Source organism: Leptonotus elevatus, chromosome 17 (genome assembly GCF_054856555.1).
Source record: "Leptonotus elevatus isolate MCC_2025b chromosome 17, RoL_Lele_1.0, whole genome shotgun sequence".
Lineage (NCBI taxonomy): Eukaryota > Metazoa > Chordata > Actinopteri > Syngnathiformes > Syngnathidae > Leptonotus > Leptonotus elevatus.
This window is the reverse complement of record NC_141255.1, coordinates 17,613,648-17,631,153: the sequence shown is the minus strand read 5'-3', so window position 1 is coordinate 17,631,153 and position 17,506 is coordinate 17,613,648. Positions and strand designations below refer to the sequence as shown.

Sequence of the window (17,506 nt, the reverse complement as noted above, 5' to 3'; positions counted from 1 at the left end):
AAATAATTAGCTGCATCCATCATAATCAACAGATGGTTAGGTATGCTAACGTAAGCTTAGCTGCACTTACACTGGACTTGCATTATAAATCATTTTCGCGAAAGAGGGAGCAATGTACACAAGCGACCAACAACAACAGGAAAAATTCGAGCTTCAAACCTACCTCATTAGCACAGCTACACGCCATCACATCTCGTGAAGTAAATAGAGCCGGGGGCGGTTCTCTATCGGGGCTGCTAGATGACGTCACTTCCGTACTCAGGGCAATATAATAAATCCCGTTCAAATCAACAAATTGGTTCAGTCGTTGGATTATGAACTTTGTTGATAAGAGTGGCTATTGTTCTATGATTTACAGTGTCAATAAAAAAAAATAGATCACATTTAAAATGAACCCCAAAGGCTCATATATTAAATGAATTACCACAGACGAAAACAAAGGATATTATTGCTAGAATTATAGATCATTTTGTAATCATAAAATGTGATTTCAGTTTCAGTTTTTTAAAAAGTTTTTTTTTTTCATTAACGAAAATGTTTTTTTGCTTTAGTAAATAAAATAACCTTGCTGCTGTCATACAGTTGCTGTCCGAGGATGTTTTAGTACTATACTTTAGTAATGGATGCATGTGTTTTTTGGCAAAATTGTGAGCGAGCCCAATTCCTTGGCTGAGAAGCAACCCTGCAAATGAATGGTCACATGATGCTTTCCTTTTGGCATGAAGCAGGACTGATGGTAGCGCTCACCTTTTCTTCTCCAGACAAGCATTTTTCCGGATGCCCCAAACATTTGGAAAGGGGGTTAATCAGAGAAAATAACTCTCTTTTTCTTATTTTGGTCTGTATTTATGGAATCCCCTTTTCACTGGTCACACCAGGCCATCCTCCAAAAGTCTTACTCCCTCACCATGGGTGTAGATGCACTCATACCTGCTTACTGCCATTCCTGAGCAAGCTCTACACTGGTGGTGATGTCCTTATCCCGCAGCTGAATCAACTTTGGGAGATAGTCCTGGCATTTGCTGGATTTTCTTGGGTGCCCTGAAGCCTTCTTCACTTAAAGTTTGTAAGGTCACTAAAGGAAATTACTTTAATTTTCATGGCAAATAGGGACTTTGCAATTCATCTAATCACTATAACATTCTGGAGTACATGCAAATTGCCATCATAAAAAAACAATAATAATAAGTCAGCACTGGAGATTTTTAGAAAATCAATGTCATTCTCAAAACATTTGGCCACTGGTGTACAGAAAGATGTTACATTGTAAAGGCAGGGTGGGATGTTAAATGATGAATCAATATACGGCACTGACAGTTTCTCTGTCTCTGCCTCCAGCTGTTCAAAGTGATGTGATAAACAGCTGTTAACCATTGTATATTTTCAAATAAACAACCACTGCAAGAATTAAATGCTGAAATATATAATTAAATGTCATAGTGTATTTCATTATTTAATTTATCTACTTAGGAATTGGTGGCTGCAAAAAAAAAAAAGGCTCTGCGTCTACAGACAAACATTCACAATACACAGCATTTTGAGAAAAAACGGAATTATGGGGACATGTGCGTAATTGTGGGGACAGGTGACGGTCAGCCAATCAAATGCTGTGAAATATACACTGGTGTGAATAATTCATGAAGTGGTGCATTACGAGGACCTTCCTACAGGGGGCGTCATCAAATACACAAAAATACACAAATTCATGTAATTATGGTTTACAAGGACATTGGCTAAAACTTTGGATTTAAGCCTTCTACAGCCCTAGAAGCACTTCTGCATTGAATGAATTATGAGGACATGGGCTGTGTCCTCATAATTCAAAATGTCCTCGCAGTGTTGCGTGTATTCAGGTGACATGTCCTCATAATACACAAAGGCAAACACACACACACACACACACACACACACACACACACACACACACACACACGTCCTCTTGGCTCATTGTTACACCAACGGAGCAAATCAGCTGCTGTATGCCAGTGTGGCTTGTAACCCAGGTGGGTTTTTGTGTTGCCTTTCCAAAACACGGCAGTCACCGAGTGACATGATACCTCGCTGATCATGAATGCACAGTAGAGGTCCACATGTTTCATTGGTAGCAATTAATCAAATTCAAATCAACTTCGCAAAGTAGTAGATGACAATTTTCAAATCCCAAAGGCTGCAATTTGGAAAAATTATTTGGTTCTTAAGAAGTGCAGTCTACATGCTTACATATTGTTTTATGACACATGAAAAGTTGAAATAATACAGCCACAAATTGTATTGTTCTTGTAATCTGACTGATGACCATACTTGTTTGGTAGAATTTGTAGTGACTGCCAGTTAAAGTGTTTAGTCAGTTAACAAGTCTAATTGAAGTCGATAAACTGTCCTCCATATGAATGAATGATTTATTTGTCACAAATTGAAGAATTTGTGTGGTCCTGGAGGCAAGAGCGGGGAGCAGGAGTAATCTCAAAATGATTGAATTTCAAAAGAACAAAAGGAAAACGAGGGACTGGGATGAACCAAAAAGTCCAACAGAAGATGACCAAAACTCATGACAGAAACTGAAGCAATGACAACTGACAAGGACATAAAGTAAGCAGAAAGAACTGATGCTGCATTTGAGGAAGTTAGACTTTTCTGACTTCAGACCAGGAAATCTGAACACCTTTTTTCAAAACATTTATAAACAAAAAATTATCAAAATGTATTGCTTGTTGAAAAAAATACATGGGAAAGAGGACTTTGAAAAAATAATTGCATATTAAATCTTTATCACAATTGCTCAAAAACATTCAGCCCGATTCACTAGATGGTTTTGACTCAGCCCAACCAGCAAGCTTACCTCCACCTTGACCTTCCTTTCACTCTCCAGTGCCTCCCTTTTCAACCTGCCGCCATTGCTTGTCCGCATTTGTCACCGTTTTCTTTGGCGCGGGACCTCGTTGCACACACGCACACACAATAAGCCTTCTTTTTACTTGTTTTTTCCCCGCTTGAAAGTCTATTAATTTTAGAACCCGAATCCTGCTTGAAGTAATGTATGCGTAGAAATGTGATGAAGTATAAATCATCAGCAGTTGCTGACGTTTTGCGAGTTCACAAGCGTCTTTTGTGTGTCATACAAGGACATGAGTTTTAAAGCAGTTTGTACAAAAAGTTCAGTTTACATAAAGACATCTTTTGTAATCAATGAATCAATAAATGGTTTGTTCATGGTAAATATTTTTGTAATAAAAAAAAAGCATACTATACAACGCAAAAATTTGAAAAACTAAATTGACATGTTTAAATAAATATGTGTTCATACAAAATAACATTGCAGCTTCACATAACTAAATACAAACAAAATAATAAATATTTTTTTAAATGACAATTTGCCATGCAAAATAAAATACAGTTTCGAATAAATAAATACACATTTTAAAATAAAAACTAAAAATTTATTCAAAATAAAGATCATAATTATCATCATACGAATATAAACTTGTATATTAATATATATATATATTTTTTTTTTAAGTATTGCATGTTTGTGGAGTATCTTGTGGAGATGTGAAATTCGTGCTTAACTTTTTTCGCGTCATTCCCACATAACTTTTTCTACATTTTCAGAAGAAATTCTTGTGAGAGCATCACAAGAGACTTTGGAACTCCCCCGCCGACCTCCTCTCCCAGAATGAGTCCTCCTACTTGTGTGCAAGCCTCACACTGGACAGTCTTGTGATAAGGTTTCAAGGAGCCGCGCTCACTCGCACACTGGACAACTTGTTTGGGAGGTCACGTCGGTTTATCTGACACACTCTTACACACCCGCGCGGCTGGCCGGTCCACAAAGCCAACACAGAGTCAATGCTGAGCCATCTTTTTTTCCCGTGTTTCCCTTCACCACATGTCTCTGGTTATTCAGTGGAAATATGATTCAATGCTTAAAAAAATATATATAATTGTGATTTTTTTTTTGTTTAGCCCCTCTGCCCATGTATTATTATTTTTTAAACAAACAAGCAAGCAGTTTGGAAAATTTCGACTTGAATTCTGCCCTAATGGAAACCCACTATTTTATTTGTACTAAGCAAAGCACATATTGGCCACTCCCTTCTCCCTCCAGTTGTGCAACAATCACGCCCTCCTTGTGTGTTTTGTTGGCTCGCTCAATTGCACTAACAAGGTTATGGTCCAAGGTTATAATACACCAATGAAGTCTTTGGGATCTGTGCAGCTAAACATTGTTAAGGCAATTAGCTCACTCAGAAAGTCACGGGTGTCTTGTCAGGGAACGGCGGGACAGAGGAGTGGGTGTAAACAAGTCAATTAGTAGCATTCAAATGTAGAAGAAATAAATAAAAGGCGGTAGCAAAACAATGTTAAAAATATAGCAGACAATCTGACAAACTGGTGGAATCAATTCTGTTCCCATCTGCCTTTTCATCTGCCACAGATGGCCAAAGTGAGCTCAAAGCAGCTTTGCCATCATCCGCGCTTGTTCCCGCCACCCAAAAAAATGTCATCTTCCCATAGAAATTAGACGCAAAAAGCTCTGAGCGCACACATGCTAGTCAGCCGAGCATTCCTGCGCTGTTTGGACTCTTATTGCCGGCGGTCTAATGTCTCTCACATGCCCGACGACCTTATCTTTCAGCGAGACAATGCTGGCCTTTTTTCTTACCTCCTTTAAGGCTTTACAAGGCATTCTTGTTTGATGGAACAAACACTCGCAAGTTGAGGGGGAGAGAAGAGACGAAAAAACATACGCATGTCAAAACAAGATATCGCAGGTCACTTCCAGACCACAACAGGTGACAATCTACAATAGAGAGGCTGATTTTGGAGTAGATGCTGCTAAAAGTAAAATCTAACCAAGACCAAACATCTTAAATCAAGGAAAATAAGTGAGTGAAAAAAGGCCCCGATGCAAAGCAACATGCTTGTGTCAAGAGCTTCTTGCTGTGCTGTCTGTCTGCCTGCCATCGCTTTGACAGGCAGACGAAAAATGTCACGACTCACTAGAGAAAATGCATGAGTGTGCGTGTGTGTGCGTATGTGTGTGTTAATGCCGTCGGTCTCTTGTCTTGCTAATGCGTGGGTCCGTCCGTGGCAAGGCCCAACACACAATGTCTTCTTTTGTTGTCACGGTAAAGTGATGCAATAAAACTGTGCAGTGACAAGGACGGCCCGCGGGCCACTGCACTGTGACAGGGATGTGGAGCGCACGCGCACGTGTGCACGTGTGTGTGTGCACCATGTCCGTGTGCACCAAGACCGGAGACAAGAGCACTGAAGAGGGGTTATTGCCACAAGACAGATTGCAAGTGTCATTTTCCATTACAGCAGCCTGAGCCAAAGTGTGCGCACGCACACACACACACACACACGCACGCACGCACGCACGCACACGCCTCGGCCTACTTTAACAAGATGTGTTTGACAGGACGAGACGTGCGTGTCGTAATAGAATGTCCAGACTATTACATTGCCACCTCAGGTGGAGAAATCAGGATTTTCTGACTGAATTTTCACAAGAATTTGATTTGAAATCCAAATAAAAGCAAAAAGAAGCTTGGATTGAAAGCCACACTAGGTAACAGTGTTACCATTAAAGATCAAGTTAATAATCAATGCTACAAATGAACTTGAAATGATGAGAAAATATCTCTGCGGGCACCACGGCAACCCTGCATCGCCTACTTTTGTAGTCGGACCAACTAACATTCCCTTTAATGCTGGGACATAAGCTGCTAAAAATAATGCCACAACTATTACATTATCACCTCAACTTGACACCAGTTATAAAAATTTAATAAGTCACAATATGACGAATTGTAAACTATGTGCACGTTATCACACACATTCACGTGCTTCGATGTAATTTTGTACCTTTTTTTTCATAATGACACTCTCACTGCTTTTTTTCTCCACATTTACTTGATAGATTGTTTCTCCGTGTCCCCAAAACGTTGAAAATGTCAGTAATTAAGCAACACAAAGCACTAATGAGGGTATTTGTAAAGCATGCAATTAGCAGCCAGTATGTGGTCTCTGTCTTTTGCCTCCAAACTTCCGCTGTTCGGGGTCCAAGGCGAATAAGTCGAGCGGCGAATCAAACATGTTGATGATATCACCGGACGTTTCATGATGGTGGGGGTCGCAGAGGTAATTGGGAAAACGGGGCGTATGCGCCTGCAAGTGCATGTGTGAAGGGAACATTCTCCCTCCTTTGCAAATACACGGCGCCGGAGATAGCATCGCTAATTTCCTCCGGCTTGGCTCGAGAAAAAGAAGGAAAGAAAAAAAATATACAAAATGCAAGAGGAAGGGAAAAATGTTTGTCGCCGCAAAGTTTGCCGGCAACTTTCTCAAATGTCGCTCCAGATTTGTGTTGTTTTTTTTTGTGCCCTTCATCGTTCTTTCGCAATGTCGCGCCCTCGACGCTGCTATTTCCGACTGCCAGTGTGTGCGTGTGCGTGCGTATGTGTGGGGGTGTGTGTGCGCGCGCGTATCGGGCTCTCCGAGATTTCATGCCAGTATCAGAATTGGCTGCGGGTTTGGTTCAAATCAAATTGGACATAAGCACCCACAACACCATCTGTTAGGCAAAGGCAAGTGGAGTGAAGGGCACAATTCTCTGTGTGCAGATAAATTAATTTAAAATTTATGAAATTGTTGACTGACACCCTCTGAAATTTTCACTTTCCGCGCTACCGCCAACTATTCTTAGAAGGCTGCATTTAAAGCTATTGAGACTGAGTAGCTAATATTAGCAAAGCAAAGAGACTCGCTACATCTGTTGTTTGGATTCATATGTTCAATATATGGAAAATGAAGACGCGGACATATTATGAAAAAGTTTCATTACTGTACTTGTATGCTTCTAAAGTGCCTGCCCCACTCTTCAAATGTGCATGTTAACAACCAAGTTGCGGAGCTTCTTGATTTTAATTGGAGGAACACATTAACATTAGCGTCTCATATTTGCTGCTTGGTTGAAGTAAAAAAAATGCATAAGGACTGTACCTTGGACTGAAGCTTTGTGCCTTTAAAGGAGCGTGGCTTAGTCAGTGATGTCAGTAACATGGTTGTGAGTTTCTGTGTGAGCATCTGGATGTGAGTTTAAAAAAAAATTAAATTCATGACTATCCTGGTGCAAGCTTGCCCATATTTGTTGCGTAGCGGTGCACCAGGAGGGAGACTTGCGCTCTGAAATCACTCTGCCAGCCCTTTTCCTATTGGATAGGCTCTCATGATGCCACTGTGACACTTTGTACCCTCGTATACACACACACATACACATGCAGTGCATGGCATCTGTGGCTCTCCTTGCTCACATGCGCGGGCATTACAGGACCTTCATTTTTCCTCGTCACTTCACTCGAGCGGCAGTGTTTTGAAGGCAAACACGTTGTTTTAGCGTGCCTGCCAAGCAATCTGGGTGTTTTATTAATAACGAAAGTTCTGATTAAAACTCGGGACGACCAAGGGGGAGGGGGGAACTTGATGAGACACTCCTCTGTCTCGTACCCATCAGCTTCAGTGGGAGTTGGAAAGTAAGAAGGAGGGATTCTTGTTTACACAGGGGCCCCACCGTCACGGTGACTGTTGCCAAGCGCCGCTCTGCCTACCCCCAAGCAAGGCAGTAATTGGTGCTGCGAGTTGCTCACCTCACAAAGGTGGACAAAAAGCTTTTTGCAATATGTCTGTTCTCCCTCTTGAACCGTTATATTACAGCACCCCTTTCTCTTTCTTACCACCTCCCCCTCCTTTCCACCACCCTCACTCCTTACCCCCTCCGTCTTGGCAAAGCGATTTGGACCGCCATTAGAGGGAATCAATGGAAATGTGTCCAGACACATGGACAAGCTGAACCAAACATGAATTGATCATCAAAATACCAACATCATCATTTCATAAGGGAGCATGTTGGAAGGGGAGATCGCCAGACTGCAAAGCAAATGCTTCAGTCGGAATGCGATCTTTTCAATACACGCATCCATAATGCAGAAGTCAGGAATTTTATAGCTTGAGACAGAACAATGCAAGAAGATCCAAAACAAGTCTGTCAAGCAGTGGTTCTTATTAACCTGGGTGCGATCGGACCCAAGGAGTTCGCTCGCTGAGTCCGTCTTAGTGGTTTGCTGGAGGTTATGATTGGTGATGATCTGCCCCGCTTGGCCATCATTGGCTGCAAGTGATCATGCAACATTGCTTGGCCTATCTGTGCTGCAGGGAAGTTCTTTATTTTCAGAATCCCTTAATGCTAACCACGTTGAGCAAAAAAAGAAAGTGGTCGGACTGATATATGCAAAAGGAATTCACAGGTATAACGGAACGTGTGGTGTTCCACAGGGTTCAATGTTGGCGCCTTTGCATTGCATCTGCTGCCCCATCTTAAGAAAGCAGCAGGGTCGTTTTTAAAGTGCTCTCGAGAGCTGAGTCAGCATCTTAACTGCATGATTTTAATTGTAGTCCATGCAGTACAACTTCCTCAAGACTTCCTTAAGCTGCATGGAGATGGGGAATGTAAGAGACACACGCTTCTGAATTACTCAGTCAGATTGGAGGAAAAGGCTGTTCTCCTTCTTCACTGAATTTGGGGGGGGGGGGGGGGAATCATATTTTACTTTTCAATAAAGAATGGGGAATGCGCAAAGGAAACTCCCTCCAACCAAGTTAAGAGCCACTGCTGTAAAATAAATCGGTTTTTTCCAGGGGATTTCGAGCATTGGGGTACAACTGGCCTAAACACTCACCGACCTAGAGGTCATTAAATTATCACTCCCAAAACTTAAAAATGCCAACTTCTTGAATGCCGAAATCCCATCAGTGCAGATTTAGTCTTAGCAGAAAAGTCGATTGTGTTGCATTAGAGTAAAAAAAATAAAAATGATGAAAATCACAGTCTTGTTACGCTCGCTTCGATTTAGTCTAACTCTGTTTAGATAACACACTTAACCGGTTAATAACATGACAGTCACAAAGATTTAGGTCTCGCCCTAACTCGGCGGTAATCTAATCGTACATAAACATTCTCTGTCTGCCTCTTGTCACATTCGCTCCCGCCGCCGTTGTCTCAATACTTCAGTGTTCAGGGGTGCCGGCGGGGCCTAGACAAACGCCGCCACCGCTTGTATAATTGCTTATTCAACGTTGACCCCTGCTCTGCACGGGAAGGCAGTGAGGGAGGACGAAGAAGGAAGTGGCGAGAGGAGGAGAGCGGCGGAGGTGGGGGAGTCAGACCCTCATCTTGGCTGCCAAGTCAATGTGGAGCCTGTTTTTTTTCTTCCCTTTTTGGAGGGGTGGGGATCCAAAGTAGGACCTTTTTCCTGTGGACCCTCCTCCTCCTCCTTCATCCTCCGTCTTCCTCAGAGCCCGGCTGGGTCTGGCGCTGGCACAGAGGCCCCTTTGTTGTGCACCCGAAGGCTCAGACTCTCTCTCTTTCCACATCCCCCTCCTCCATCATTCCACCTCCACCTCATCAGTGAACTCCCTCCCGCCCTTTCACAAATATGAGATAATAGGAAAAACCGAGCTGGCCACTTGTGGTGACTCAGGGCAAAAAAACATGTGAGCGAACAATAGAAAGTGTGAAAGATAAACGAGAGATGGCAGTGTTCCTGAGCTGGACCGCGACCCGTTTTTCTCGCTCACTGGGAGATCCAAAAGCCGGATGGGGTGGGGAAGGGGAGACTCAAACACACACACACATATATATATATATATATATATATAGAGAGAGAGAGAGAGAGAGAGAGAGAGAGAGAGAGAGAGAGAGAGAGAGAGAGAGAGGATGCACCGAAATGAAATTTTTGGGCCGAAAAGGAGAAATGCTTGGCCGAAAACAGAAAAGCCGAAAAAAAATTATACCAATATTTTATTATCATTGCACTTAATATAAATTAAAATTATATTATCATTATAAAATATCTAGGCCTATTTACACAGCATTTTAACAAACCACAATTTAAATTGAAATGTGTCCACACCACAGACATCAGAGACATGTTGGCGAATGGTAAACACCAAACCCGGGGTGAGCAACTGAGCATTTTCTGGCGGTGCAATTGCACTTTATAGTCAATGTGCAGTACTTTGCACCGGCGGGCACAGATGCGTGTGGTGCGGTGCAGTGTAGGCTATTTGGAGCAGGACACAGTACGGCACACTTAAAATCGGCACATTCATATATTCACCAACGTTTAAAAATAAATACATTTTCCTCGCACCAGCCAATCGGCTTTGGGAACGGACTACAAAGTCACACAAGGCGTCCTGTACAGGTCTGTCGCCACCCGGAGATAGTGGTAAGTGTTAACTTGTTTAAAACTGTTGATAGCAATAGTGCTAACATTAGCTAAAGTATTTAGCACGGCCACCAGAATGCAAGTGAAAAAGTGGAAGTGATCGAGGGGCTTTCATCGAAGAAAAAAAGGTAGGCGCTGCAGGAGAAAGAGTGGCTCACCTGTAGTGCAGTACTCGGCAGCGCTCTCTTTTTTGACATAGTTTACCAAGAGACCCTCTTCTTCTCCGGTGTGCACAATGAAGCTGCCGGTACTCACAAACGCCAACGAGCAGCAAGGCGGACACTCACTCCCGTGTTTGGTGTTTAATTCAAACAGGCACTTGCTTGCAGCGTTTTTTTTTTTTTTGCATGGGTGGGGTTTCGATCTAATTAGTTACAGGATTTGTAATTAATTAATCTAATTAATCTATTTTAATCTCATATCTGATAAAGGTCTCTAAATAAAGAATTTTAATTGCAGGACATTACAAAATTGTAGTGCATGACTAATCAATTGAATACACCAAGAAAGGGTGCTTCATAAGTGCTTCATAAATAAAATTCAAAACAAATGTTTAAGCACATCAATGAACAAATTAGCCATACATTAACCATTAACCATACATTCTTCTAAAATATAATCTAAACTTCAATTTAGTTAAAAAAAAATTGGAACAAACTTAATCTAATCTAAATTTTCACGAGCTGTTGTCGGTGTATGGATGGCATGAGATGAACTGATAATGAATAGCTGTGGTGGTTTAACTAGATGGTTAAACTAACAAACTAGTAATCAGGAAAAGTAAGAGGTTAGAAGGAGAGGTTAACAAAAATCTAAAGCTACAATATCTGGGTCATAACAACTCAAATCGAAAAGATGAACTGGGGCTACAGTATCAACTCCTCAAATCAAAATCCCACCCCAAGCTAGGTTACAGGATCTGACAACAGACAACTGGCTTGAGCCAGTTGCTCAAACAAGCTTGTTTACATTCAGAGTCTTAAATAAGTCAGGATAGGATGGAGCTGCTTTTTTCTTTTTTTACAAAAGGTACAAATCACTGCGTTCTTGTTGATAGTCCCGGCTTTGTTCTTTTTATAAATAAACTTGCATTTAACCACTATCACTACCAAAATTTTAAGACAACTAGATTTCCCCGACCCGTCATTTTAAACCTAATATAGTTATTACTCGCTGCTTTAAGTAGCTAATAAAATCCTTCTCTTGCTTTTCTGAGGCGGACGGGTGTTGGACGTTTATTAATTTAGATTATCAGGTTTGTACTGCCAAAAACGTCATGACTCCATCACATCTCGCAGCATTTTCATTTATTTTTTTACTATAAGCCTTTACTATACTTTGAAATCATCGGTCTCATGGAGGTGTTTGGGCGGCCGTATCTTCCGAACCGTACGTCCTACCGAGGTACCTAAGGGCATCCCCGAACTCGTCTCGACGAGAGCTTTCCAACGATATCGGTGCTATCGCTCCACGACATTGCGTTCCGCCATGGTGATCTAGCTTGTAACCTCCGTGATGAATGGCAGTTGCGGCTGCAAATACAGAAGCCCAGCGGCGCAAGCCCAGTGGCGCAAGATGTACATTGAAAAGAATAGAACCTTCAAAATAACGTCTCTGGGAGATATAGGTCCAAATAAGTTTGCCTTGCTCTCCTGGCTGTGCTGTACTCGCGTCCATGTCTGCTGTTGTCAATGCTCGTAGTGGCTAGTAGTGCTACCCTGTAGTGGCGCGCCTCTGCCGCTTACGGGTACCCCGATGTGCCAAATTGTGCATTGACTTGCCACTCGCGATCAATTGTGTTATTTTTTTAATGCACTAATTTGTGTGTAATTAATTAATCTAGATTAACGCATTAAAGAGCCTTAATATATATATATATATAGTTTGCCTCCAATGTATTCATGTCGAGCAAATGTAACTTTTTCATAATTTTTTATTTTATATATATATATATATATATATATATATATATATATATATATAAAACAGCAGCGGTTGCTCAGTTTTCGTGCAACTGTTGAGTTCAATTCGAGCCTAAAATTAAATAGAATGTGAAATAAAGTGGCAAATATATCAAATTAAATGAATTGAAAATATCTGGAAACTGCATTTGTTTTTGTTTTTTCATGCCACTTAAATTAAAAAAATTGAAAATTACTAATTTAAAATTTAATACATACATACAAATAATTCTTATATTATGGTTCCTGGAAAGTGTTTCGGTTGTGACTGTTTGCTGCGTTTTCACACAACTGTCACATTCATTTAATTAATTCATTAAAAAAAAAAATATCACATTAAATAAAGTTGATAAACTAATGACATTTTATCAATAAAAAACATTATATGGTTCCTGGATACAAGCTCATTTAATAAAAAAAACATGTTGAAAAGTTATAAACACAATTAAAAAATTGAAATGAAACAAAACTTACGGGTATGAAATGAAATATTACACACTGTAATAATGAACAATATAGTATGGTTGCTCACTGCTTTCACGCAACTCCCAATAATTTATGTTTTTCTATGTTTATATGTTCAATAAACCAACCAAACAAACAAGTTAGTTGGCGACGTCGTTAGCAGTAAATGGACTGGTCATCCAGCAGATATGAAAACAAGCAAGCAGAGTGGACAAGGAGGTCACAGTTTCAGGACTTGTGCGCGCACACACTTAATGCACGTGTGTCCATTTCTGGATTGTGTTTATCGAGGGGGTCGGCTTGGGGTCATTCCGTGCCGAGTGTGAGTGCGCATCATCAATCAACATATGTGAAGGCTACGACGTGCCTCCTCGCCTCTTCTCTTCCTGTCTTCTTTCCATTTTTTGCCATCCTCTGCACAATGAAAGAGCTTTTTATGAATAGTTAAAGTGGTCCCCGGCCTGTCACTTGGGACAATGGCTGCAGCCCTGTTAATAAATAAAAATACTAACTAGAGATGGAGACAAGAGAGGCAGAGAGAGAGCGAGGGGCAAACGGGCTGCCATTTGTTGTTCCCTCTCACTTGTCAAAGCTCTCTGGCTTAAAAGCCTCTGTCATTGTTGAGGGAGGGAGTGGGGGGCCGAACAGGGAGCACTGGGGCTAATAGCACCTGTTGGGGTGATGCTGAGACAGCTGTCAGAGAGGGAGGGAAACACGGCAAGGCACTCCTTTTCCCTCTCATGTATCGCATGTATCGCTCTGAAGAATCAGTTTGCTGTGGCTCAATCGTGAAAAGTCAAGGACAGACGAGAGCCAGGGATGAAGCGGGTAAAAAAAAAAAAAGAGTGAGTCAGTGGCAGGAAGTTCCCAATTGATCCTTTCACCGTCTGTGAAAAGCGGGTCCGTTGTGCGCTAACGCTCAACTAAGTCGCGGGGAAGGAGCTGATTCAGGCCTCTGGAGAGCTTGCTACAGTATGTAGGACACGCTCCAGTGCATCTATGTGTGTGTGTGTGTGTGTGTGTGTGTCTGTGTGCTTGCGTGCGTTTGCGTTGTCTGACAGGGTTAATCTCCCTCTCTCCCTCCCCACACCCTGCAGTGTTGAAAACCTCCCTCGGTGCTAAGACCTTGCATCCCAAGTGCAGATGGCTCCCGATAAATGACATTTGCAGCACTTCTCCTTTGTCCCAGCGCTCACTATATTCATGATGCAACGCAGCACAACTCTAATATGTGTGTACAGTGAGTACTTCACTTCGGAGAGCTCAAACTTTTGGGGGGAAATGTTTGCATTCAACCAGTGCTGGACATTGATTTATCTCCTTAATATCTCCTTCCACAAGACCTGAGCTTTGAATTTGGGATGCAATCTTTTTCAGTAAACATCCATGTCGGCGTGGGATCGTTTTAGCGCGTGCTAGCGTGCGTGCGTGTGGAGGCGCTCACGTAAGCGAGAGAAACAAAGCGCCGGCTGATAATGTGTCCATTGTGGCGGGTGCATTAAGGGCCTCTTTGTCTCAGGGCCCACAGGGCTAATGATTCTCTAGCAGCAGGTGAGAGGCAAAAAGCCTCTCGCACTTCCTCTCCCTGCGCGCTCCACTTGTCTCTCGCTTTGTCTTGCGCCGGCTCGCTCCGCTCTTTTCCCTTATTTCCCCCCTCTCGCGTACTTGTTTTTGTTCCTCGGATTTCCTCTCGCTCGATTATCAGCGTCCCTCTCCTGTCCTTTCTCTCTGGCTCTCGCTCAGTCTGCTCCTGCTGATGCGACCATTAGGCTGAGCCGCTGCAGCCTTTATTACAGTAAATGGACTTTAAAGGTGCTTTATTGTCATATTGGCCAGCCAACTAAATCTCCCTCTCCCTCTCTCCCCTGTGTCCTTGGTCGCTGTGAACAGAAGCTCCCAGCATTGAGAGGCTCTTGTCAAAGGACTGGAAGGACAAACTTTTGGCCATGGGCTCAGGGCACATTGGCAAAATTAAAGGTACGTGACATCTCACGACTTCATTCACACCCAACATCAGTTATGAAAAACGGACTCATTACTCACATAAGCCATAAGGACTTTTGAGAACATACAAATGGCGGAACAAGCAACAAATAGTCCTTTTTTCTTTCACTTTAACTGAGTGCAACAATATTTTTTTTATGAGTTTGTCCTCAAATTTTCCAGAAACCTTTTTGAATGAAGGCCTGTTTTATAAATCCTTTTGCATCCCAAATAATTGCAATTAGTGTGAACAACCTGAAAGACATTAAACACATTTCTTCCCATGACCTTATTAGGACAATCTTCCTGTTGCCTTCGTGCTCATCTTTGCACCCATATTATGGTCATAGAAATAGTTCCTGTGTCAATCAAATGTCAAGAGATGCATACTTTTCCTGTGACCATATAAGGACAAGACACCTATTCTGAAGGTCAAGACCGATCAATTGCTATATGAAGCCTATGCCCATATAAGGATATAAAAATAATTCATATAATATGATTAAATATGATAATGATCACCCATTCTTGCTTATTCAAGGCCTTTAAACACCTCTTTGCCCTTATAAGGGCATGACACATTCTCTCATACCCACATAAGGACATGCACCTCACTCCCTTGCCTTTATAAGGGCATGAATCACTGCCCCATTGCTCCTATATGGATATGTGTTTCTGTGCGAAGTTATAAAAACTAGACACAAAATGTTGGGAGTCCGGAACAAATGTGGACATATTTGAATAAGGCCCATTTGTATTAAAAAGACATTTTGAACCTATCCAACTTTCTTGATCAACCATGAGAGCACCAGGCTGAGTAGACCAAAAGGTGGGAAGGTGACAATATAATATGCAGGAGCCAAAGACAAATATAAAAAGAGAAACGTTTGCCGGCGTCGGCGCTTCATTAGGAAGCGAGATATGTAATCAAAGAGCCTCGCAGAGCGCCATCGTCGGGGTGTGCTTCATTGATCAAACCTCCCTCTTTTTTTCCCCTAGCTCCCCACTGAGCTGACATTTCCGAGTTGGGGGCGTCTTGCCTTGCGCCCGCACACCAACAGCTGTGGGCAAAATCACGAGTACATACGAGTGAATTTGTCTATGTCTCCTTTGACTGCGCTTGCATTGAAGAAGCATCACTTTTGATGGAAGACCCAAATTGCACTTTATGAATAGTTATAACTTGAAATAGACCGATATGTTTTTTTCATGGCTGATACCGATGCCAATTATTAGTAGGCAATGAGGCCAATAACAGATATTTGGAGTCGATACTGTATTCATTTTTAGTAAAAAGGGGGGAAAATATATTGGCAGATATAGGGTTAGGGTTTAGGGTTAGGGTTAGGGTTAGGGTTTAGGGTTTAGGGTTAGGGTTAGGGTAATTTAAAAATAAATAAATACAAATGCCAATCTTGACTATGTTGTAATGGTTTAAAGCATGTTTATCGAACTTTTTCAGATTTTTCAGATTTTTTTTTATATCTTAGACAAAATCCTTTTACATTTTTAACAAAATGTTCAAGGAGCTCCTAATGTCATCAGTATGTCCTAAAAAGTTAAATGGAAACTAAAACAACACCTTACCTCTCTATAGTTTTCTACAGTAAATATTGTTTTCCATAATTTCGAATTACCTGAAATCTTAAACTTTCACATTTCAAGTTCAGAAGGTTCCCATTGTCAGCAGCATCTCTTATTAAGTTAACTAAAAATTTAAATAAATAGTTCCCTGAGACTAAAATGGTTTGAGATTTACTTTTTATCGGCTTTCAGATAAAAAAAATTAAATACAAAAAAAGGCAGATACCGATACTCGTCAAAATGCCCAATATTGGCGCTGATAATTGGTCCTGGCTGATTATAGGTCCATCCCTACTTATGTAACAAAACTTGTATTTATTTACATGGACAAAATGTTGATAAACACACTGGGAAAGAACTGAATATTGAGAAAAACAGCAACTTGAACCTGTTTCAAGTTATAATATATAAAAGTGTTATGAAAATTAACCAATGAAAACCTGACTTTGCGTTTGAATTCTGGTTCAAAAGAATTATTAAAATACAAACAACTCATGAAACAGGCCTGGACATATTATATATAGCTCCATCGGGCATAGCATAGGGATGTCAACCAAGGTGTGTCTTCTAATTAGCATCACAGGTGTCTTCAGTCATGTCATTAGTCAGTTGGCCTGTTTAAAGTAGTATCTCTGTGCGTTGGTGACATATTGTGGACCGCAATAAACATGGACGTGATGTGGAGAGTAGTCTTGGGAGGCCCCAAAAAAACTTAGCGATGCTTTATAGTGTCTACTGTACTGCATACTTTAAACATATGTTCTTGTTTTTATTTGATATGGTCTCTTGTCACTTATTGTAGCTTAGCCCCCACAATAAATGGGGCTTCACTGTTATGGTTGTGATATATTCAATTGCCTTATATACAAGAATAAGTTAAATTAACAAATGAACAATTTGTTAGTTTTGCGAATACAATGCATTTGAATCTTTTCATTAGTGAGTGCCATACCTTGGTGGTTAAAACAGTTTTTGGAAAAGTAAAAAAAATGAGATGAAATTAAGAAAGTTTTTTGTGCCCAACCAACATGTAGGCAAGCAAATTGTATCAAGCTTCGTCAATGGTAAAATCAAGTTAGACTCCATCATGGAGTAAACACTTCAATCAAACTAATCAGCGTAATGCACTTATTTACACTAACCGGCTTGCTTCCTTCACGTGAATATACTCGCTAATAATCTTCCAGACTTTGTGGACCTTTCTGCTTCCGTCTTGGCCCC

At 41.2% G+C, this 17,506-nt stretch overlaps 1 protein-coding gene and 1 long non-coding RNA gene across 9 annotated transcripts in view; one reads left to right on the top strand and one right to left on the bottom strand.

The window, feature by feature from the left end:
* Nucleotides 1-1,875, bottom strand: part of LOC147160249 (uncharacterized) — a 4,304-nt gene extending 2,429 nt beyond the window's left edge. Inside the window, exon 1 of the long non-coding RNA XR_015090445.1 lies at nt 1-1,875. This exon is cut by the window's left edge and continues 586 nt beyond it. This is a non-coding gene — a long non-coding RNA (uncharacterized LOC147160249).
* The window catches only part of sox5 (SRY-box transcription factor 5), a 95,324-nt gene that overhangs the window by 37,493 nt on the left and 40,325 nt on the right, over nt 1-17,506 (top strand). For 5 of the 8 annotated variants that reach the window (XM_086058481.1, XM_086058484.1, XM_086058483.1 and 2 more), the window contains exon 4: nt 14,609-14,695. The exons of 2 other annotated variants lie outside the window; for them this stretch is intronic. In XM_086058481.1, the coding sequence (XP_085914607.1) occupies nt 14,609-14,695 (87 nt within the window). The remainder of the gene's footprint in view (nt 1-14,608; nt 14,696-17,506) is intronic. One more of the 8 variants, XM_086058480.1, reaches the window with a different exon arrangement.